The sequence below is a fragment of the Mesoplodon mirus genome (genome assembly GCF_964341445.2).
Source record: "Mesoplodon mirus genome assembly, chromosome: 4".
In the NCBI taxonomy this organism is placed as follows: Eukaryota; Metazoa; Chordata; class Mammalia; order Artiodactyla; family Ziphiidae; genus Mesoplodon; species Mesoplodon mirus.
Window position 1 is genome coordinate 185,816,845 of NC_138979.1, and position 24,727 is coordinate 185,841,571.

Below are 24,727 nucleotides of genomic sequence, written 5' to 3' on the forward strand. Positions count from 1 at the left end.
TTAAAAAACCGTGTCCTGTATAGTGTAATAGCAGTACTGTCATCAGGACTCATGTTGGGTTTCCAAGGAAAATGAGTTCATCACAGTATTTTAATCCGTACTGCTTGTAAATGACTAGATAGTACCTTACAAGTTTTCTTTCATGCTTAGGGTTCAAGTCAACATTTTCTGTTAAGGTCAGAGGAGTTTTTCTTGGGTCCTTGTGGGAGGTTTCATGCCCAGATCCCCAGGATGATTGTCTCGTGTTTCATTTAAGGATTGATGTTGGACAGTCTCCTTCTACTGTTTTTATATCTGATATTTACAGTGTGTTCTGGAAAGTATTACTTGTTGTAAGGGTGACGATAGTTTGGAAATGAGAGAGGAAAGGATGTTTTGAATTAAAGGAGGTAGTGTATTAACCAGTGAAGCTTCAAATAGTCTACAGATTTCTTTCAGGTAATGATTTAAATCACGCATTCCTCTTTTTGCTTAGTTGTTTTTGTTTTGCCAAAGTCACAGTAACATGGGGTAAAGAAGCACTGCCATCATCGATGAGCTAAGGGGAGATTAAGGTATAAAGAGATTTTTGAAATCCAGCGAATGATTTTTCTACTTCAAATACCCAGTGAGCCATTTCTTGGAGATTTGTTCTTATTTTGAGAGAATTACCCTTTGTTTTGTTTGATATTTTTATTAAATGTGTGCTTATTTTAAATAAGTGAAATAAATACAAAAAGATAGAGAAAAAAAAGTTAACCTTTTTCCATACTCCACCCCTCGCCAATTCTACCTAAACCCACCCCCACCTCCAACCGCAACCAACTTAACTTATATGTACTTTTTTTTCCAAAAGACTACTAAGTGATCTTCCCCGGTGGTCCAGTGGTTAAGACTCCACGCTCCCAATGCAGGGGGCACAGGTTCAATCTCTGGTTGGGGAACTAAGATCCCGTATGCTACATGGCGCTGCCTAAAAAAAAAAGGCTACTAAGAAACTTTGGAGGATGATGGGTATATTTATCATCTTGATTGTATAATGGTTTCACAGATGTATGTAAATGTTAAATGTATCGAATTGTACACTTTACATACAGTAAGGTTATACCTCACTAAAGCTGGGGTTTTTTAAGCTCCTAAATTGATAGGTATTTCTTTTGGTCTAGGGGCACAGTGAAGAAATTACTAAGACATTAAGGGCATTGTGAATCAAGAAGGTTTGAGAACTTAGAGCCTAGTGAATATTTACTATCTTTCTGTAACGTTTTAAATTAATTTTAAATTTACATTCGGCAAGATTACGTTTTTAGTGAAGAGTTCTCTTGGGATTTGATAAATACGTGTAGCCATGTAACCACCACCGCCACAGTCAAGATATAAAACAGTTTCATTACCCTCCAGAAAAGTTCTTCATGCTACTCCTTTGAAGTCAGACCTTCCCCTTACCCATTATCTCTGGCTACCACTAATCTGTCCTCTAGCTCTGTCATTTTGCCTCTTCCAGAATGTCATATAAATGAACTCAGAGTATGTAGCCTTTTGAGTCTAGCTTCTTTAACTTAGCATAATCTGTTTGATATTCATCCATGTTGTTGATGTATTAGTGGTTTGTTCCTTTTTCTCAGTAGTATCTCATTATATAGAGGTATCATGATTTGTCCACTTCCCAGTTGAGGAATATTTGGATTGTTTCCAGTTTTTAGCAATAACGCTGCTATAAATATTCATGTACAAGTTTTGGACATAGGTTTGTTTTTTTTTTTTAACTTGGGTGAGCACATAGGCGTGGGACTGCTGGGTCGTATGATTAAGTATTCATTTAACTTTCTAAGAAACTGCCAAACTGTTTTCCAAAGTAGATGTGCCATTTTTTGCACTCCCGCCAGCCACGTACGATAGTTCTAGTTGCTCCAATCCTTGTCAGCATTTGGTGTCTTCAGTCCTTTTATCTCATTTTGACTTTAACTGGCATTTCCTTGATGATTAATGATGCTGAGCATGTTTTCCTGTGTTCGTTTGCGTATCTTCCTTGGGGAAGTGTCTGTTCAGATCATTGGCCTGTTTTTTAATTGGGTTGTTTTCTTTTTTTTTTTTTTTTTTTTTTTTTTTTTTTGCGGTACGCGGGCCTCTCACTGCTGTGGCCTCTCCCGTTGTGGAGCACAGGCTCCGGACACACAGGCTCAGCAGCCATGGCTCACGGGCCCAGCCGCTCCACGGCATGTGGGATCTTCCCGGACCAGGGCACGAACCCGTGTCCCCTGCATCAGCAGGCGGACTCTCAACCACTGCGCCACCAGGGAAGCCCCTGGGTTGTTTTCTTACTGAGTTTGAGACTTGTTTACATATTCTGGATACAAACGCTTTGGCAGATAAGTGATTTGCAAATGTTTCACCTTGTGCCTTGTCTTTTTATTCTAACAGTGTCTTTTGCAGAGGTTTTCATTTAGAGGAAGAGTCTAGCTTTTGATCTGTTTCCTTCATGGGTAGTGCTTTTGGTGTCACACGTAAGAAGTCTTTGCCTAACCCAAACTCAAAAAACTTTTCTCCTCAAGATTTTCTAGCTTTACATTTAAATCTTTGATCCATTTTGTCAGTTTCATTTCTTGGCCTATGGATGTCCAAGTATTGAAAACCATTTGTTGAAAAGACTAGCCATACTCCATTGAATTGCCTTTCCACCTTAATCAAAAATTAATTCACCATATTCGTGAGTCTATTTCTGGATTCTATTCTGTTCCATTGATCTAGGGATCCTCTTGCTTATGCCATACCCTCTTCATTATTGTCACTTTGTAGTAAATGTTGAGATCAAGTAGTATGAATGTTCCAACCTTTTTATTCTTTTTCAAATTGTTTGGCTTTTCTAGTTATTTTATCTTTCCAAATAAATTTTAGAATCAGCTTGTCGTTATCTACAAAATATCCTTCAGGGGTTTTAATTGGAATTGTATGGAATATGTACATTTGGAGAGAATTGCTGTCTTAACAATATTGAACCTTTCAATCCGTGAACATAGTATATATCCCCATTTTGATCATCTTTGTTTATAGTTTTCAGCATGTAGACCCCCTATGTATTTTTTTAGACTCATAAATATTTTATTTTTGGGTGCTATTGTAATTGGGGTTTTTTATTTTCTATCTCTAATTGTTTCTTGCAGTTGTATAAGGTGCTTCATATTATTCAGTACATAAATATTAGTATTATTAGTTGAATTGACTCCTTTATAACTATAAAATGATCCTTTTATCATTGGTAATATTATTTTCTCCATAACCTACTTTGTATGATATTAATATAGCCACTCCAGCTCTCTCTTGACTAGTGTTAATGTGTATATTTTTCCTTCCTTTTATTTTTGACCAATTCGTATCTTTATATTTAAAGTGGGCTTATTGTAAACAGCATATAGTTGAGTCTTGCTCCTTTATTCAGTCAAACAATCTCTGCCTTTTGGTTGAGGTACTCAAACCATTAACTTGGATTGTTAAGTACTGATGTTGTTGGGTTTAAATCTACCATCTTGCTGTATTTTTTCTCTGTTCATCCCATCTGTTTTTCCCTTTTCCTCTTTTTTCTTTTGGATCAATTGAATACTTGTATGATTACAGTTTCTCTCTTTTGTTGGCTTTTTAACTATCACTCTTTATTGTTTGATCTCAATTATTTAGCTTTTCTAGAATGCATCTTTAACTTGTCACAGTCAGCCTTCAAGTGACAATACACCATGTAAATATCAGTTTACAGCAGTGTACTTCTATTTCTTCTCCACGAGTCTTCCTGCTATTGTCATTTTACTTCTTCGTATGTTATAAACCCCACCATATATTATTTTTAGAAAACAGCTCTATTTTAAAGAGATTTAAATAATTTTTTTAACTCTTTTATACTTAACCAGATAGTTATCATTTTCAGTGTTCTTCATTCTGGTATCCATCTGATATCAGTTTCCTTCTGCTTGAAGGACTTTCTTTAACTTCTCTTGTAGCACAGATCTACCGGTGATTAATTCTTTTAGCATTTGTTCATCTGAAAAAGTCTTTCTTTTGCCTTTGATTTTTTTTAACAGATCTTTATTGGAGTATAATTACTTCACAGTACCATGTGAGTTTCTGTTGCACAACAGAGGGAATCAGCCAAATGCATACACATGTCCCCATATCCCCTCCCTCTTGAGCCTCCTTCCCATCCTCCCTATCCCACCCCTCTAGGTCATTGCAAAGCACGGAGCCAATCTCCCTTTGCTATGCGGCTACTTCCCACCAGCCAACTATTTTACATTCGGTAGTGTATATATGTCAATGCTACTCTCACTTCATCCCAGCTTCCCCCTCCCACCCCATGTCCTCAAGTCCATTCTCTATGTCTACCTCTTTATTCCTGCCCTGCAACTAGGTTCATCAGTACCACTTTTTTTTTTTTTTTTTTAGTTTCCATATATATGCATTAGCATACAGTGTTTGTTTTTCTCTTTATGACTTAGTTCACTCTGTGTAACAGACTCTAGGTCCATCCACCTCACTACAAATAACTCAATTTCATTTCTTTTTATTCCTGAGTAATATTCCATTGTATATATGTGCTCATCTTTATCCATTCATCTGTCGATGGATTGCCTTTGACTTTGAAAGATATGCAGGCATACCTGATTTTATTATGCTTCACTTTATTGCACTTCGCACATACTGTGTTTTTCACAAATTGAAGGTTTGTGACAACCCTGCATCAAGCCAGTCTATTGGCACTGTTTTTCCAGAATCATTTGCTCATTTCCTGTCTCTGCGTCACATTTTGGTAATTCTCAAAATATTTCAAACCCTCCAACAGCAAAAAGATTGACTCTCTGAAGGCTCAGATAATGGTTAGCATTTTTTAGCAATAAAGTATTTTTTTAACTAGGGTATGCACTTTTTTTTTTGGACATAATGCTACTTCACACTTAATAGACTACAGTATAGTTTAAATATAACTTTTATAAGCACTGGGAAATCAAAAACTTTGTGTGACTAACTTTTTTCTGACATTCATTTTATTGCAGTGGTCTGGAGCTGAACCCACAACACCTCTGGTGGTTATAGAACAACAGGTCAAAGTTTAATCCTTTAAAAATTTTGCTCCACTGTCTTCTCGCTTGCATTGTTTCTGACAAGAAATCTGCTGCCATTCCTATCTCTGTTCCTCTGGACATAATGTATCTTTTTCTCCTCTGGCTACTTTTTAAGATTTTTTCTGTTGTTCTTTTTAAGCAAGCAACTTGATTATGATGTGCCTTGGTGTAGTTTCCTTCTTTTTCTTGTCTGTGGAGTTCGTTTATAGTTTTTAGGAAATTTAGGAAAGTATTTGGCCCTTATCTCTTCAAATATTTTTTTCTGTCTCCCACACCTTATCTTTTAGAGGCTCCACTGAAATGTGTGTTAGGCCTCATAGAGTTGTTCCACAGCTGACTTATGCTCTTTTTTTCTAAAGTCTTTTTTTTCTTTGTGTGTTTCATTTGGTGATTCCCTTTGCTGTCTTCAAGTTCAGTAACCTCTTCTGCAATGTCTCAGCTTTTGTTAATTTCCCTCCGTAAATTTTTCATCTCACATTGTAGTCTCCATCTCATGTAGTTTATGTCTTTTCAATATCTTCATGTCTCCACCTAACTTTTTGAACACATAGAATACTATTTTTAGCCTTATCTGTTAATTCTACCATTGTGTCAATTCCAGGTCAGTTCAGTTGATTGGTTTTCCTTCTTGTTATAAATGATATTTTTCATGCTGCTTTGTGTGTCTGGTCAGTTTTTATTGGATGTCTGACCATGTGGATTTTGCCTTGATGAGTACTGCATACTTATATATTTCTATTAATATCTGGAGATTTATTTGGGATGCAGTTACTTGCAAACAGTTTGATCCTTTTGGTTCTTGCTTTTAAGATGTGTTAGGAAGGACTATAGTCATAATCACCCTATGGCTAATTATCCCCCATGACTGAGACAAGACCCTTCTGATTATGAGCCCAGTCCTCTGTGAATTAATGGATTTTTCCAGTCTGGTTGATGGGAACAGGAACTGCTCTGGCCCTGGGTGAATACTGGGTCTCTCTGGTCTTTTCAGGTGGTTCTTTTTGTAGCCTCCAGTAGTTTTCTCACCCCGATGGGCCAATCAGTCCACTTCCTGAGTAGTTCAGGAGGACCTCTGCGATCTCTGGAGTTCTCTCTGTGCAGCTCTCTTCTCTCTGGGACTTTGCCTTGCAGATTCTAACCACCTGTGTCTGCTGGACTTCACCTGGGTTCTTCCTCCCTGTGCTGCAACCTGGAAATTCTATCAAAGGAGAAAGCGGGGCATTTGTTTCCCATCTCTCAGAAATCTCTCTCTGTCTTGCACTGTCTGAAATCCATGTCTTGCAAACCAGAATTCCGTGTGTTTTTCCTTGGGTTTTTTGGTTGTTTCAGGAAGTAGGGCAAATCCCATTCCTGTTACTCTGTCTTGTCCAGAAGTGTAAGTCTCTGCTTCATTTATAATAGATACTCAATCAGTACTTAATTCCATCCACACAGGTGATCCAACAACGATTCTAGAAAACATACTAACTGAAGGTTATTTGCATAATTTATAATTTTGTAACTGTATGCATCTAGTCAGTGGGGGGGGGCACACAGCAAGAAAACAGTTGGGTCTACATATATGACTAGGAAATAAGTACTTTAGCTCTGAAGCTTCCCTTCCCTTTTCAGTTCATTTCTATCATGTAGAATGCAGAATGTATAGTTTTTTGTTTTGTTTTTTAAATTTTATTTTATTTTTTATATTTATTTATTTATTTGGCTGTGCCAGGTCTTAGTCGCAGCATGTGGTATCTTTTAGTTGCGGCATGCAGGATCTAATTCCCTGACCAGGGATCTAACCCGGGCTCCCTGCATTGGGAGCACAGAGTCTTAACCACTGGACCACCAGGGAAGAACAGTGATGGTAAAATCCAGTTGGTGGCTATATCGTTAGTCACTATAAAATTCAACTGTTTTGCATTGAGGTTTTTCATAACAAGATATCAGGGAATACATCATTCAGAAGCCTTATGTAAAACTCACCTTCGGACCAGCGTAAACAACTTAAGAAAAATTTCCAGCTCCAATGTTGTGTTTAAATAACACCAATTGAATTATAAGTATTACAGATGAGTGGCTATCTTTTATAGGTAAATTTTCTATTCTTAAACTCAAAAATAAAAGAATAAACTCCTATGCATAATTATAAATGACTAGCATATTTTCATTTGCAGAAGATGCTATTATACACTTAGTTGTGAAATGGTCATAAAATTTAAAAGTCCACTGTTTGAAAACTTGAGGGTAAATTTCCTTTATTAAGAATTCTACAAAGATTTGTAGGTATTTATTTCTATATCTTTAACTTTGATTGAGAGCATATTTTAGTGATTGTAAAAATAGCAAGCTGCTCAAAGTAAGAGTTTAGCTTGTAGTTCTTTTCTTCGGGCATCTATTTGGAGGTAACGCTGCATTCTTTGAAAGAAGCTCTTGCCTTAGAGAAAGTGGCAATGTGGATTAGTGGAGGAGGAGACCCAGCTTCACTCACCCCTCGTGCGAGTGCTTGCTCTGTGCCAGGCGGTGCCGTGGGCCTTGGGAGGTGGTGCCAGGAGGGAAGACATTAGGCCAAGAATTACCCGACCATCCGGTTATATTTGAGACAAAGATCACAAAGCAAAGGGGCAGGATGATAGAAGAGCTTGAAATCAGGGACCCAATTGGGCCTGGGGTCGGGGGAGGCTCCCCTGACGAAATTACACTGCAGCTGAGAGCTAAGGTTGAATCGGGCAGTTTTCAGGTGATTCCTTGGTGTTGCCGTTCATAAGGTGACTGATAGGTGCTTTTCCCAAGGGATCCACTTGCTCTCAGCGGGTCTTTGAGGGTCTACCAGTTGCCGGGCGCTGCGGCGGGTGACGGGGGGTCAGCAGTGAATGAATCGTCCAGCGAACCTTCCCCAGGAGGATACCTGAATTCTGCTGTGAAACCCGACTGAACTAATTCTACAAGTGAGGAAAGGGACAGTTCTTCCCTTGAAGATTGCTACTAGGATGTTTACCATCCACCTAAAAAACGAGCTAGAGTGACATGTAAGATTGCTTTTAAAGTAGAAAGTGCTTTGTGGAGAAGTTACATCTTGGTGATACAGTGTCATCTCACGCTGGAGAAGGGAAGGGTCCTCGTCCGGGTGTCCTTCGGCGCCTTTCTTAGGGTCTTCATGCTCTCATTGAAGCCTTGTAACTGGGTTGTGAGTCCCTAGGCCCTTGGTCATTTTTGTGGCCTAGTACCTGGGGTCCTCCTGTCAGTTGTGTTTCCTCGTTGCCTGTTGTTGGTGGAGAAGATGTTGCTGTTAGGTTTGGGTTTTGGGTTTCTGTAAGGGTGGCCCAGCTGTGATGGTCTGACTGTTGTCTCTGTTGGTTTTTCCAGTTATATCATTTGCAACCAAATGACAGCTTTCTATTTAAAATATAATGTGGAGGGGCTTCCCTGGTGGCGCAGTGGTTGGGAGTCTGCCTGCCGATGCAGGAGACGCGGGTTCGTGCCCCGGTCCGGGAAGATCCCACATGCCGTGGAGCGGCTGGGCCCGTGAGCCGTGGCCGCTGCACCTGCGCGTCCGGAGCCTGTGCTCCGCAACGGGAGAGGCCACAGCGGTGAGAGGCCCGCGTACCGGAAAAAAAAAAAAAAAAAAAAAAAATAATAATAATAATGTGGAAGGGCTCCCTACCTCCCCACCTCCGAAATGTATCTCTTAGCAATATGACCCTCAGAACCTGGCATTCCTGTTACAGGATACAGAGTTGTAATTTGGCCTTTGGTGGACTCACCTTTATAAATCCTACCACATGAATAAAACAAAATCAATAGCATAGTAGAAAACCCTTGGGGCATCCCTGGTGGTGCAGTGGTTAAGAATCTGCCTGCCAGTGCAGGGGGCACAGGTTCGATCCCTGGTCCGGGAAGATCCCACATGCCGTGGAGCAGCTAAGCCCGTGCGCCACAACTACTGAACCTGCGCTCTAGAGCCCACGAGCCGCAACTACTGAACCCTCATGCTGCAAATACTGAAGCCTGCGCACCTAGAGCCCATGTTCTGCAACAAGAGGAGCCACCACAGTGAGAAGCCGGCGCACTGCAATGAAGAGGAGACCTCGCTCGCCGCAACTAGAGAGAGCCCGCGCGCAGCAACGAAGACCCAACGCAGCCCCACCCGCCACCCCCCCCAAAAAAATAAAGAGAAAAAAAAACCTTTGTGGTTTTAAACAGAGAACTGAATAATCAACCTTTCTTTCCTTGTTGTCTCTGAAATTAGATTATCAGCGTTTCTTTTTGGAGCGTATCCCTTCCTGTCTTAAACCTTTATATGTTCCGCTGTACTGCAGTTGTGTCACAGCATGAATATTTTATTACTTCACCCACTGGTGATGAATATTACAGGTATAGAAAGGCTGCGTGTTATTGAATTGTGAGAATTTTGCATAAACGCTTCTTGAGCCATTTTGGTTTGCATTTATTCAATAAATTTAGCAACTGGGAGAAGAACATCTGCAGGATCATTTAAATACTGAAAGTAGAAATGTCAAGACAGCTGTAAAAGCAGGTGCTTCCTACTACCATGGTCAGTCCATGCCACACTCGGGGGCTGTGTGAGTCACATATGTGCACACCTGCACGCATGGTGATGTGTCTGTTTCACACGTGCCCAGTGCAAAGAAAGGATTTCCCTCTTTCAACAGGTGAGGAAACCAAAGCTTGAGCAGGCTTCTCAGTCTCGGGTCCTGGTCTGAGTGAGAAGAGGGCCTGGTGAGGCTGTCCCCTGAGGCCATGCTGCCTCTCTGTGCAAGAGCTGATTCTAGCTCTGTGTCCAGGGATCACGGTGCACTCCAAATCAGTGTGTCTCATCTGAGAGGTTGTGATGGATCTGCGTGATCTGCATCAGATCTAAGACTTCTAGAGCTACAGTAGAAACAGATTCCCTCTGGTTTCTATGGCGTGATGCTGACAACGATCGCCTTCTGTGGCTCTCAGACTAAACTCCACCGCATGTAGACAGCATGCAGATGTCAACGCCACGGCACTCAACTAACTTGACCCCTGAAGCTGCTGTGCTAAGAAATGTTGGCGGGTTAGAAACCCATGGCCAGCTCCAGGTGGCCTGCTTTTTGCCTTCTGCTCTTTAATCTACATACTAGTTTTTAGTATCTTTAGCCTTTTCTAGAGGTGAGCATTAAATCAATGTGGTAGGAAAAGAGGGTAGAAATTACAGTGTGAGGTTTTTGTTGTGTGAAAGATAGAACTTTTTATCCATTAGAGTTGGCCAGTAATAAAACTTCCTGGTTCGAGGATGGTCATCCTCCCAGGACATGAAAAGGGGACTTTTGCATTCCAAGCAAGTTGGTCTTTGGCCCCTTGCAGGCCCCTGACTCAGCACCTGGGATTCGGTGAATGTTTAGGTGTTGCAGACGGGCTGAACTGAACACTGTGCAGTGGGACTTCAGCTTTAGGCTGGAATCATTAGCTTTACTACAGCAGGTTACTCAGGAATCTCAGCTGACTGGATCAGTCAGAGTCCTTCCAGAGACACAGAACCAGTCGGATGGAGACAGACAGACAGAGACAGAAAGAGGGATGGATGGATGGATGGGTGGGTGGGTGGGTGGGTGGATTTTTGAGGAACTGTCTTATGCCTCATGGAGTCAGACGGGGCAAATCTGAACTCCGTGAGGCAGGCTCAGGCGCTGCCATCCACAGTGGAATTACTTCCTCAGGGAAACCAGTTTTGCTCTTAGAAGGCTTTTCACCTGATGGGTTGAGGCCCACCCACGTTCTCCTTTACTTAAAGTCAGCTGATCTAGATGTGACCACAATTACTAAACGCCATCACGGTGACACTCAGATTGCTGTCTGATTGAATAATGGGTACTCTGAGCCATCACACGGGTACGTTTTATTTTTTTCAGCCATCGCCTTTAGTCACAATCTGTTATATCTCCCTTCCCTGCTCCTCTGGTTCCAGCTGTCGCACCTAGTTTATCGCTTCAGTCCCAGACTCAGAACCTCATCTGTCCCCACCTTCCCCTTGGGCAGCCTGGCCGGTGAGGGACCTGAAGCGGGAGAGGAGGGGCCGAGGGCTGCAGTGCCTGTGCCTGATGTCCTGCAGCAGCCTGGCCTCTGCCCGGGTGGCAGCCCCTCCCAGGGGGCATCTGTGCTCTGGAGGGCGTTGGGCTTCCCAAAAGACCCTCCCTGAGGGGCAGCCATCCCCCCTTGTGCCCCAGCCTCCAGCCCCTGCCCGGGCGAGCTGACTGCTGCTCTCTCCCCCCTGACCCCCACGACCCTCACGTGCAGCCTCTGGGGTGGCCCGTGTGTGTGCTCCCCTCTAGGTGCCCTGTGCCACGATATCACGGGCACTCGGGCAAGTCTCCCAGAGAGGCAGTGCGGCGGTGCCCACAGACACCTCTGCCCCCCGGGGACGCAGCCTGGATCCACAGTCCCCACCCTGGTCTCTGGGCGACTCTTGGAGCCCCCGATCACTGGCTTTGAGGGAGAGGATTGGGAAGCCCCCCCCCAGGAGTGCCACGCCCCACAGAGGCCTTGGGCTCCTTTCTGACCCTGTCGTCTCCGCACTCCACGGCCGGGGGTGACAGGGCTGGTTCTGCTGCCCCCATCCCCACCCCGCAGGCCCAGAGGAGACGGTGGCCGGGCTCCTAGTGTCCCCTTCTTCTGTTCTGTGGGCTTTGGGATCCGGGGGCCTGGGGACCAGCGATGGAGGACGCGCCCCTTCTACCTGACAACACCTGTCCCAGCCTGTGTTCGCCAGTCACTATGGTTTGGGAGGCCTCTTGCAGGGCCCTGTGCACACACCCCATTCACCGGTTCCAGACCTCCTCTTCTTTTTACTTACGTCAGAGGAGCATTACTCATATTTCTATTAAAAGATGTCTTTCATTCCCTGTTTCTGGCTTTTAGTTACTTGTTCCAGCCATTCTTTGTTGCTCCCGTTCCTGGACTGTCTGCGTCTGCTCCTCTCACACAGCGCAGACAGCAAACATTGGATGCTTGGAGCTTCTAGGGCCCAGGACTTGGGGAGTGTGTGTTTTACTTCATGGAAAATGGTGTTGCAGGAAGACAGGATAAAACAAAACGGGTGCCATGGAGTTTTAGCTTGGTCTTTACAAGACTGTTATCTGAACAGCCAGGTTTGCTCTGAACTCTCCGTAGAGACCCTCGCTGTTGTAGTGGAGTCGGATTCTGTCTTGTAGGTCGGGTGTTTTGATTCTGTGCTTCTGGGCTTGGAAGGACGGAGGGCTTTTTTTGATCACTAGAGTCGAGCTCTGTAACCGGCATATGGCGTGTTCAAAGATTCGGTGAGGTAACATTTTTAAACTGACTCCAAAAGAAACATAGGTTATAAATTGGTGATGGTGAAAAACTATATCAGGAACCTGTCAATATATGTTGTGCTTTATTCATATTAACCATGCAGGCAGGAAAATGTACCTGTGCTCCAAAGAATTGTGGATTTTATGTAGAAAACATCTGTTGTAAATAAAACACGCTGATTTTTATGATGGAGATTGCTTGGAGCCTGGGGTGGGGGAGGGTGGTGAGGGACAGTACAGGGTGGAGAGCAGAGAAAAGGGCCATGAGGCATGCAAGGGAATCGTCCAGACTCCAGAGGAATCTCCTCTTTGTGTGTCCCGTCCAGTCCCTGGGCACACGGACCAGGCTGTCCCGCGACATGCCGACTCCTGTCCTTGCTAACATTGTGGCCCTTTCTCTGGAAACGATCCTCTAGCCACCCACCTGGAAATTACTCTGTCTTGACTGTTGCCGCTCTCATCACTGTCACTGCAGAGGACTTCTTTGGCAGGGAAGCTGTGCACGACCTCCGGTGTGAAGCGGCCTCTGCCATTTTCTCAGCGTTTTCAGTTCTCTGCTGTTTCTTTCGTAATCTCACCCTTTTCTTACTAGCGCTTTGAACTTTCTCCTTGCTCTGCACTTACTGGATAGAACAAAGGCCTTAGGTGTCATCCCTGCCCATCAGCATCTGTTGGCACTGGTTATCTGAAAGGTCAGGCAGGAACCTTGGTGGCTGGCTATCTACGGCCGTGGGTCTAGCTGTGGCTCTGACCCAGGCTCTCAGGACCCACACCACTTCTGAATTTGGAGAATAAGGACGAGCCAGATAACTGGAAGCAGTTATCATTAGAATTCCTTAAGATTGTTTTAAATGTTCTCTGTAAATATGTTTAATGTCCTGGTTATAATTATAGGATATGTGGATTTTAGTTTGCAGTTAACATGTTTCGAACATTACCACCTTCCTCCAACCCTACGGGAGCAGAATTTGACCCAGAGGAAGACGAGCCAACGTTAGAAGCAGCCTGGCCTCACCTGCAGGTACTGGACTCTGGGGGTGCACCAGACCCAGAAGGGCGGGGGTCAGCGTGGGGTCGGGGGGTTCTCCGAAGCAGGAGCCCTGGGCCTGGGCCTCTCCAGCTGGTCGCAGATGGGCCTCTGCACTTCGGTGTCATAGACCCTGCAAACCTGTACATGTGAGAGAAGTATTTTAGCAAAAGAGAGAACATTTAATGGCTTTTTGTTTGTTTGGACACTCGGCAGAAACTACAAAGATACAGAATTATCAGTATATTTTCAGTGAAAGTGACCGTGGAATTGAGGTCGGAGGTCTTATGCAAACATTTCTCAGTTTGTGTGCCTGCTGTGCACCCCGAGGCCCATCTGCTTGACTGATGCCTTTTTTCTAACACGTTTTTAAGGAGAAAGGTTGATTGGGCAGGGCGCATGCCCCCCCGAGCTAGATCGGGAGGTCTGGGTCGGCTGAAGGAGGGGAGACTGGGAGGTGAAAAACCTGGGAAGGAGCTCAATGGGGAACAGATGTGTAACCATTCGTGAAGGGGGAGGAATGTCTCGGCCCCGGGTGACTGTGTCTGTGACCTGCTCACCTAACACTCTCAGCTTCCTGTCCACTTGACTTTCTGCTGGGACACTTGGAGGTGACAGGCTGCAAATCCCACCTGGAATTTGGTCACAGCCCAGCTTATGGCTGCTGTGCACTGTGGTCTCTGAGCATTGGTGACAACAGCCATTGAAATCATTTGTTTAAATGCCATTTAAGGATATAGTCTGCGGTTCTTAGCTAATAAATAAAACAGTTACCATCATCAGTTATAATTAAGCCATGTGATTTGACATAAATCCTTTAGATATGTGCCCTTTTTTTAAGGCTGATATTTACAGACAAAGATTCAACTCATGGTGTATTTTTAATCTCCATTTAATAAAATACCGTGTTATTTGACTCATTGTGGTTTTTTTTTCCTCCTAGCTTGTTTATGAGTTTTTCTTAAGATTTTTAGAGTCTCCAGATTTCCAACCTAATATAGCGAAGAAATATATTGATCAGAAGTTTGTATTGCAGGTAAGGTACAAGCTAGCTGAAACTACAAATGCTGTAATCTACCGTTAGAGAGAATACCGCATCACTGAGTGTCTTTTTCTTCTTGAAGCTTTTAGAGCTCTTTGACAGTGAAGATCCTCGCGAGAGAGATTTTCTTAAAACTACCCTTCACCGAATCTATGGAAAATTCTTAGGCTTAAGAGCTTACATCAGAAAACAGATAAATAATATATTTTATAGGTAAGTCAGTGTGTGGGTGACATTTCCCTTTTGCATGCTGACGCTCCTGTTCACACTCGATGCCCCACCTCATCGTTTCCTTTAGCAAAGCGGCTGAGGAGCAGGAGTGGCTGTTTCTGAGCAGCTGGCTTGTCGTGGGCAGGTGGGCCCCGTCTACACCTCCGCCTCTGCGTTGGGCAGGGCCCCCTTCCCTCTGTGCCTGCTTCCCTCCTTCCGCCCGCCCCCCAGCTCACACCCGGTGTTTGTTCCGGCTTTTACCGGCAGGCCCGGTCACCCTGAAGGTGGTTCCTTCTGGATGTGGATGAATCGCTCCATCCAGAGCCCGCGGTTTCCTCGCACCTGTGTGGTGCTCGTTTCTCCCCGCTGAGTCTCAGTGAAAGAAGGAAGGAGTGAGGAGTGAAGTAGGGAATCTTTGGAGACTTCCGCCATGCACTGCTGGAAGCAGTGGCTGAGGCAGCGCAGTGTTCAGCGGTCGCAGCCTCCCCAGGCCTGCAGGACCACAGAGGCCTGGCTCTGTTTTAGTGGGGAGGGCCCCGCCGCAGGGCTCCTGGAGGAAAGTTCTGACAGTCCAGCTCGGTGTTCAGCCTGACCCCGTGACCCCTCACACGGCCTCCCTGTCGCCACCCCTCTGAGTCGCACCCCTCCATCCGCCGACTCCCATGCCGACACGCTCCTTGGACGCGCGGGTGTAGGTCCTGGGCGAGCCCTCGGGTGCGCCCCAGGCTCCGGGCGCCTTCCACACCAGGGCCTCGCAGCCTCGCTTGATCCTCCTGGAACGTGCTCACGTCCCCTTCCACCAGCCCTTCTCCTCACCCTCCCAGGCTTCCGGAGACATTCCTGCTGCACCAGGGAGGCCTCCAGCTTGGCGGACGGTCCAGCCTCCTGGGAGGGCAGGCATCGAGCCAGCGCTTATCTCACAGCCCCAGCCCCAGCTTCCTGCCTGGCTCCTGGGGGCTCCAGGTGAACGTTGATGGATGAAACCGTTAGCGTGGTTTCTTCTCTGTCCCTGGAACGCTCACTGCACGAGCAGTCGACTCCATGAGTTTGTAGGGGACAGCTTACCCCACATGCCCCTCACTCCAGGATGCCGCAGGCAGTGATGAGTCCTGGCGGTGATGGGCGGCCAGTCCCTGATGTCCCTCGCCCTGCCTGCCTGCGGTCGCAAGGTCCAGCGCCCTCATCTTCACACGTGATGTAGCCTTTGGGTGTCGGAACCTCCAGCTTGCACGTAACTTCCCTTCAAACTCCCTCCAAGCTCCCCACAGCCCGTTTATATGACAGAGCCCAGGCTGGACACACCGGCTTAGGTGGTGGCATCGTGTTTCCTAAATGTCATATTCCTATTTTGTATTTCTTGGTGTCGTGTTTCCTTTTTAACAAGACTGTTCCTTGGCCGACGTACTTATCTATCAAAATGTAGCATACACTATTTAACCAACAGCGGACAGGTAGGATTTCAGTTCCAGTCTTTTAGGCTAAAATGGAAGCTCTGCCTGAAGGTTTCTTCCCTGCTCACGTAGGTTCTGTGCACAATCACCAGTCAGTGCCTGCGTGAAGGAAGTAGAGAAGGCCTCATCCCTTAAGGAACCTTGACTTAGTAACCGAACTCCCTAACGAGGCTGTTGTTCAGACGTTACAGAGTGCAGCCCAGCTGCACACAGCGCTGGAGTGTGTGGTGTCCTGGTTTTGTGTTCAGGAGTCTTTTCTGTAAACACCGTGCTCGATGCGTCCGCTCAGGAGGAAGCAGGTCCTGTGGATCCCACAGCCGGCCGAGCTCTCCACCGTCAGCACCGCCCCCTCCTCATTCCACGTGAGAAAAACTGCAGCTGATCTCGAGAGCGATATTCCACTCCTCTGCGTCCCCCGTGGTGCAGCTACGGCCGGTTAGACAGTATTTCAGGCGTGTTTGGTTGACCTTCCTGAAAGTGTTAGTGTGAGGCTCCTCCTTACTTCTGTGGGTTCTCACCCTAGTCGGCACCTTCACAGGTGAGTTCAGCGCAGCTCTGGGAGAGGGATCGTGCCCGCTTGGCAAACAGCGGAGCCTGAAGGTCGGGTCGCAGGTGGAACCCGGGCTTCAGTTCTCTCTGCTGTCGAACAAGCCCCCGTGGCTTGGGGGCTTAACTCAGCTGTTTGCCATTCCTCTCATTCTGTGACCTGCCCGAGGCTCTGCGAATGTGAACGGGCAACCCTGGGGCACAGTTCTGCAGTGGCTGCCAGTGCTCCCCAGGGCTTGGCCGGGGCCTGGTGCGGACCAGCCTCGTCCCTTTGTATCGATCAGAGCCTCGCAGGGAATTGAGGACAGCCCAGCTTCAAGGGGGAGTGACTTCCACCTCTGCGTGTGAGGCACAGAACACGTCCTCCAGGAGGGAGAGGAATAGATGGCGTCCGTTCTGGAGACTGTCCTTCACAGGCAGGTTCCAGCGCAGTTTTGGGAGAGTCCTAGTTCCTTTCTGCTGAAAGAGGGAGGAACACTGTAGCCTGCTCTGCATGGGCCCTTAGGGCTTCCTTCCTGTTTTGCAGCCCACTTTCTTGTTTCCCTCTGGAAAAGAAAGAAGGGGAACTACACTTACACACTCTTTCCTGTACCTACTCCAAACCTACAAAATAGTCAGGAATGAAGAATTTACCGATGAGAATACAGCAGTGTTGATCTAGGAAAACAAAGTGGCTTTTGGCTAAAGGCTTATTTAAACGTTAGTGCCGCTGGAGACAGATCACAAGTGGTGCCCAGGGGCTCGGCCACCTCCACATGCCAGAAGCCGGAGCCGAGCGCCCAGGCTTCAGGAGCCTCGCCCACCTGCTGCCCGCACAGCCCTCCAGGTGTAAACAAGAGGGAGAGGGACTGAAGTTGGGTGGTCGCACTATTACTTTGTACATCTAAACTGTTTTAAGTATTTCAAATAAAACAGGTGATGTGAAGGGAGCCTCAGGTGGAGTTTCACAAACTAAAGCGCCTCCCCGTGTAGACGCCCAGGGAGGCTGGGGCTCCCATGAGGCCGGCTTTCCATCTCAGGGCAGGGGCAGTGGCGGGGCCGACGTGTCTGAGGCCGACACGGGTGCCCCACACACAGCGCAGCCTGTCCCCCTGCTTCCCTTGATCTGACCAGCCGGGCTGCCGAGGTCCATCACGGGCCCTTTCCTGCCTCGGCTCCGTGCTGTGGCCACATTAGTTTCCTTGTCACTGTGTTTTGCTGCTCAGTGGTTCTGACCCCGGTCCCTGTGGTCTCAACTCCGATCTGTCTAAGCTGGTGTCCGAGCCTCCGTGTGCCTGCCTTGCCCGCCCGTCGCCCCCCTTTGTTCTAGCCAAACAGGCTCTCTCCCCGCTCCACGCCCCCCCTTTGAAAGATCTGTCAAAAACCTAGAGACGTTAGACCCCCTCCTCAGGAGGAAGTCACACTTTGTGGGCGTTTGACCTGTTCTGGACCTTAAGGTCACTCTTCCGTTTGTTTCAAACAGGGACAATGAAGATTTTTCATCATCACAAACACTTATTTTTGGCCTAGGGCTGGCTCTAAACTAGTAGTTTTTGTCTGATAGGCAGGAACCTTTTTCAGACCCGACACCTCTCGCTTCAGGCAGAATTCGCTGTGTGTGTTGGTTTAGCCTGACTCCAGGTGAGCCAGGCTGTGGGGCAGGAGCAGGTTGTTTCTGAGGAATCCTTGGAGAGAGAAGATGCTTTCCTGTTTCTTGTCCCTGTTCCCTCTCCCTGGGCCCAGTTTATTCAGCAGTTGTGTTTCAAGCACCGGTCAGATGCCAGGCTCGGCCCTAGCACCAGGGATGCAGTAACGATAAGTCCTCGTCCCCATCCTCAGGCTGACACAGGGTGCAGGAACTGCTGGGAGCCCCAGGGAGCGTGCACGGGGGCCCCGAGGGAGTGGTTTCTTGGGGCAGGTGAGTCAGGCTACTCAGATGGAGGTTTCAGAAGACGGCACTTGAAGCAGCATAGGGAAAGTGTGAGGTGTCAGTGAGGACGTAGGGGAGACGACCCCAGTGGTGAGGAAGTAACTTGTACCCTTTGCAGAGACTGTGCTAAATATTGGAGGCTTTAAAATTGAGTAAGACGTCAACTTAGGTTGAAATGCAGCAAAAAATAAAATGGATTAAGGGATGGATAGAGAGATGTATGTGTGATAAAGCAAACAGCAAGTCGTTCGCTGTCAAATCTGGTGGTTGAAATACAGGTGCTCACTGTAAACATCTCTTCACTTTATGTTTGAAACTTTCAAAATGAAACATGAGGGAGAAATTTGAGCAAGCCCATGCTCTCTGCCCTCCAAGTGTCTGCATGTCCAGGCTTTGAGGAGTCTCTCTGGTAACACTTAGCAGTGCCCCCGGAACGGTTTTCACAAATAGATTTGCTTATTGTTGCCTGGCTACGTGGTTTTCTTCCTAAAAGCATTGTTTTCTTATTCCGAGGATTTTATTCTTTTCCAGACATTATTTCAGTGTCTAATTCTAAATGACAAATTGCTTTTTCTAGATTTATTTATGAAACAGAGCATCACAATGGCATAGCAGAATTACTGGAAATACTGGGAAGGTAAGTTGTCTCTTTGTTATTGGTAGCGAAAGGCCTTAGATGGAATTTATGCCAAAATGATCCAGTTCATTGCATTCCACAGCCCCCTCCCCAAGGCAAGGCAATTTAAACTGTTCTCTAAAAGGACGTAAAGAAACCTCACTTAATGGCCGGGGCTGGTGAGCTCTTGGATCAGAACTAAATCACACTAAATGACAAACCTCTCCCATCCCTATGGTTGCATACGTAGATTCTGTTTCATGTACCTCAGGAGCATTACTATGGGAACACAATTTCAATTATTTCCTCAGGAGCAGTGTTAAAAATAGTTACATTAAGAAGGTTTATATTTGACACTTAGAAGAAGAATAGGTCGTTTATTGTACATTTGGGGTATTGAGTAAATGGTAATGTGTTGCTTTGATTTTATAAATCTTTCATATGTATACTTATAAAATAATTAACATATCAGAATTTCGTCGTCTTAATCCAGGTAGAGTTCTTGCTTGCTATCTTTATTTATTTTATTTTTTTAATCAATGACCTATAGGTTTTCTGTCAGACCTCCTAACTCACTGACTCCCAAACAGAGTTCCTCAGGGTCCCACGGCTGAATAAGCTTGGAAGTGCTTTTTCCCCAGCACCTTACTTGGGGATTCAGTGTATGTTAGCAGCTAAAGGTTTTGAGGAGTCCTGCAGGGAAGAAACTGTACTCGTGGTTCATCTCATGATTCCCAGAACTATCTGAACACAGTAAGCTTTTCAAAGGAACACTGTTGTCATCTGGTAGATCTATGGTCCAGCCCTTCTGAAAACAACTCTCCTCGCTGTTTCAGATATAATGTAAAACAAATGACGGTCCTCGTGGAGAACTCTACACTGACACATTCCCGGGTTTCTCTCTCCCAGCAGAGTGTAGTGAGTGCCTGAGTGGGTGCCCTTACTAGCTGTCCGGCCTTACTTAACCACTCTCGCCTCCCGTTTCCATATCTATAAAATGGAAAGACACTCATATTCACGTCTGAGGTTGTTGCAAGGCTGGGGTGAACTGAGTAAAGTGTCCAGAGGGCCTGCCACACCGCATGCAAGGGCCTCAGAGGTCCTCTCCTGTCCCCTCATTTGAACGCACACACCATCCTGGAGGCCACTTCAGGCTTACCCTGCCTGCAGCTCCCATGTGCCCCAGGCTCATGAAGGAGGGACCAATTTAGAAATGGTTTGAACTGCTTCTGCAGCTCGCAGGAACTTAACCTCGTTATAAAGCCAAATAGATAAAGTACTTGATGTCACAAACAAAAGCTTCAGCTTGGAGGTTAAGAGCAGGGGACCCCCTTTCCTTGCAGAAGGGAACAGCTTTCTTGTTGATTTCAAAACAACGCCAATTTGCACACCCAGCCTCTGTTCTGCCAGCACAAGCATAGTGAGGCAGGATTTCCCTGGGGAAGTGTGAATTCCTAAAGATGGTGAAGGCCGGAGGAGGGTGCTGGCGTTCCACCCGAGCTACTACCCGGTCTTCATGGCCCTGCCTAAGGAAGGAGGTTTTGCCCCCAAAGACTCCTGCTCTTCTGGGTAGCTCCCTGTAAACTCAGAATTTTTAAATTGCCCTATAGTTACAAGATAAAAATGACTGTACTTCCCTGAAGGTATTTAATGATCTTTTAATTTCTGCTACTCTCCTCCCTCCTTTCTTCCGACACACATAGTTTGCTTGCTGGTTTTCATGCTGAAAACAAAAACCGAAAGAAAAACAGAAAGATTATGTTTTTTAATCTGGAATTTGTAAATATTCAAACTTTGGATAAATTCTGTTTTCACAGTATAATTAATGGATTTGCCTTACCACTAAAAGAAGAGCACAAGATTTTCTTATTGAAGGTGTTATTACCTTTGCACAAAGTGAAGTCTCTGAGCGTCTACCATCCTCAGGTAAGGGCTCCTCCCATGGTGTTGGTGGGCCCCAGGAGCTTGTCCATCTCTGCTTGGACATCAGTGAACTCAGGATATTGAGCCCCAGCCTCTAACTGGGAGTGTTTTGTCTCTTATATCACAGTGTTGACTTGGGTGTCAGGGTTCTGGTGATGAGTGAAAGGATAAGGGAGTAAAGAGAGATTGTTTTTGAGAAAATCAGAAAAACCTCAGGAAAGGAGAATTTCAAAATTGGTTGTAAACTGAGAAGGGAGTGGCTCACGCGATGAAGGGGTCAAGGAGGACCTCTCAGGAAGGCTTCCCGTGGTGGGACTGAAACCTAGCACCTCAAAGACAACGCCGCTGTGTCCAGTATGATGGCTTAAGAAAAAGTTGTTGGGGGACTTCCTGGCAGTCCAGTGGTTAGGGCTCCATGCTTCCACTGCAGGGGGCATGGGTTCGATCCCTGGTCAGGGAGCTAAGATCCTGCATCCTGTGCAGCGTGGCCAAAAAATATATATATATTTCAAAAAAGAAAAGGGTTTTTTTTTTTTTTAAACTGTGGGGTTTTTATAACTTTGTGGTTATACTGAAAATCTGATCCATACGTGGTTTCTAACTGGTTGGTCCGCTGCGTTTCCCCAGGAAGTCTACGTTTTCCTTCACTCTTACTATTCTAAGTTCTGTACAGACAGAATGTAAGCTACACTGACTGCAACGCAGAAGGTTCTAGGGAGGCGCCCGGCCACTGTGGGTGCAGGGCGGGTGGGCCCCACATCTGGGTCCAAGGACCAGGAACCCCCATTCTGCGGGACCTCCCTCGGGGAGTTTGTCTCATGGCATCAGAAAGGCGTATCCTTAGATGATTCTAATGACACTGGCTTCCTGGGAAATCTTTTACTTAGAGTTTTCTCCTCTGATTCCTATTAACTGGTATTATCTTTACATCCAGCCAGTTTGTTATCATGTTAGTTGTTCTGTATTAGAAATTAATAGTTTAGGAATTGAAGATGGAAACAGATTTTAATTTGCTTTTTCCCAGCAGTTAGATTACTTGTCCATTACAGTCTCCAAAAAGGGCACCAGAAAACTCCCGCCAAACCTGGCCTGGCTTGTCGGTGTTGGTCTAAAAGACTGTTTCCTGGTTTATTTTAGCTTTCTGATGTTCCTTTTGCAGTTGATCTGTGTTGCACATTGATCCTGGGGTCCCTCCCTCAGAGCCCCTCCCAGAGCCTCCGGCGGGGCCACTGGACGGAGCCTGTGTCCACCCAGGAGAAGGGCTGTGGGGGACAGTGCGGGCAGGGGACAGCGCTGATCACATCCGGCCCTGTCTCCCCACAGGAAGATGTCTAACGGCGATACAGCATTTCCACGTTAAAATGGAATATTAATACTTTTTCTCCTCTTACTGTAGCTGGCATACTGTGTAGTGCAGTTTTTAGAAAAGGACAGCACCCTCACTGAACCGGTAAGTACACCCCCTCTGGTCAGGGCCTTGTGATGTAGTGTGTGTGTCTTAAGTGTCAGTATCGCAGTCTGGCTGCTTCACCAAGACAGCTTCTTCATCTTAAGTTATAACACTAGTAAACACAAACATTTCATTCCTGTGTTACAAGTTTTCAAACTGTAGAGATTTTAACTACAAGTTCCCTTGTCGAAGTGATTGTTCATGTAAGAAGATGGCCGTCTTCTCCCTCATTGCATTTTACTCTGAACGGCATCCTGCTAGATCACGTGCGGTTTAATACTCCCACGTCGCTTGGTTTAACAGCATAGGTCACTGACTTCAGTCAGAGGAATTGTAGCAAGGATTCAACATGCTTGTACTAAAGAGATTTTACTGTCTTGAAAATTCTTTCCAAGTTATAGTGGCACTATTTTATGGTCATTGGATCATAAATGAACGTTCGATTGCTACTGGTCAGTGTTTAGATTTCTAAGTTTCTTGGCATTTTATCTTTATTAAAAATAAAAAGGCTATTGTAGCCAAGATTCACAAAGTTGGGTGTGTCAGGTGCCAGTTGAAGCATTTGAATACACTTTTTTATCAGCTTTATTGAGACGTAATTCACATGCCATACAGCTTACCCACTTAAAATATATGATTCATATGGTAGACCTAGGTTTTATATTTCTTGTGAACCCAATCAGGAACTAGAATATAGCCTAGAATATAGTCCTATACACATAATATATCCTTAGAAAATACTTACTACTAATTTGACAATTATTAGCATCATGATTTAAATTAGTAGATATAGTACAGGAACAAATTTTGTTCTATATGTGACCTGCTTTTCATATGATGGTATACAATTACTTTTGTTTACTTCTCACCAACCGTCTTGCACCTTGCAATTTGGAGTTTTAGTCCTCAGCATTAAAATGTTTTTGGTATTTCTTCCTGTTCCAGGACAAAAATCAGAAAAATCAAAGGTATTTGTTTAATAAATTGCTGTACTTAAAAAAAAATGTATGATTCAATGGTTTTTGATACATGAGGTTATTAATTTTTTTCAATTGTGGTAAAATATACTATAAAACAAAATTTGCTTTTGTAAGTGTACAGTTCAGTGGCATTAATTACATTCACACTGTCGTGCACCTGTCACCACTGTTTCTAAAACTTTATCATTTGCCCCAAACAGAAACTCTGTCTTCGTTCAATAGTAACTCCCCACTTACCCTGCACCCTCCCCCTGATAACCTCGAGTCTACTTTCTGTCTGTGAATTTGACGGCTCTAGATACCTTATGGAAGTGGAATCATACAGGATTTGTCCTTCTGTGACTGGCGTTATTTCACGCAGCGTAATTTGCTCAAGGTTCACCTATATTGTTGCGTGTGCCAGAAATTCATTCCTTGTTGTGGCTGAATAGTATTCCATTGTATGGCTAGACCACATTTTGTTTATTCATTCATCTGTCAATGGAAATTTGAGTTGTTTCCACATTTTGGCTGTTGTGAATAATACTGCTATGAACGTGTGTGAAAATACCTGCTTTCAGTCCCTTTGGGTATATACCCAGTAGTGGGATTGCTGAATCATGTGGTAATTCTGTGGTTAGCTTTTTGAGGAAATGCCATACCATTTTCCACAGCAGCTGCACCATTTTGCATTCCCATCAGTGGTGCACAAGGGTTCCAGTTAATCCACATCCTCGCCAACACTTGTTATTTTCCATTCTTTTTTATTATAACCATCCTAGTGAGTGTTGTTTTTGTTTTTGTTTTTGTTTTTTTTTGTTTTTTTGTTTTTTTAATTTTATGGTACACGGGCCTCCCACTGTTGTGGCCCCTCCTGTTGTGGAGCACAGGCTCCGGACGCGCAGGCTCAGCGGCCATGGCTCACGGGCCCAGCCGCTCCGCGGTATGTGGGATCCTCCCAGACCGGGGCACGAACCTGTATCCCCTGCATCGGCAGGCGGACTCTCAACCACTGCGCCACCAGGGAAGCCCCCTAGTGAGTGTTTTTTGATTTGCATTTCCCCAGTGACTAGTGACCTTGGGCATCTTTACACATGTGTGTTGGCCATTTGTGTTTCTTCTTTGGAGAAATATCTCTAAATTCATTGCCTTTTTTTTTTTTTTTTTTTTTGCGGTACGCGGGTCTCTCACTGTTGTGGCCTCTCCCGTTGC

General features: G+C 45.4%; 1 protein-coding gene across 9 annotated transcripts in view; it reads left to right on the forward strand.

The window, feature by feature from the left end:
* PPP2R5C (protein phosphatase 2 regulatory subunit B'gamma) overlaps positions 1–24,727 on the forward strand; it is a 133,751-nt gene that overhangs the window by 87,977 nt on the left and 21,047 nt on the right. For all 9 annotated transcript variants that reach the window (XM_082619738.1, XM_082619740.1, XM_082619741.1 and 6 more), the window contains 6 exons: positions 13,293–13,403; positions 14,353–14,445; positions 14,534–14,664; positions 19,145–19,204; positions 21,001–21,109; positions 22,503–22,556. In XM_082619738.1, the coding sequence (XP_082475864.1) occupies positions 13,293–13,403; positions 14,353–14,445; positions 14,534–14,664; positions 19,145–19,204; positions 21,001–21,109; positions 22,503–22,556 (558 nt within the window). The remainder of the gene's footprint in view (positions 1–13,292; positions 13,404–14,352; positions 14,446–14,533; positions 14,665–19,144; positions 19,205–21,000; positions 21,110–22,502; positions 22,557–24,727) is intronic.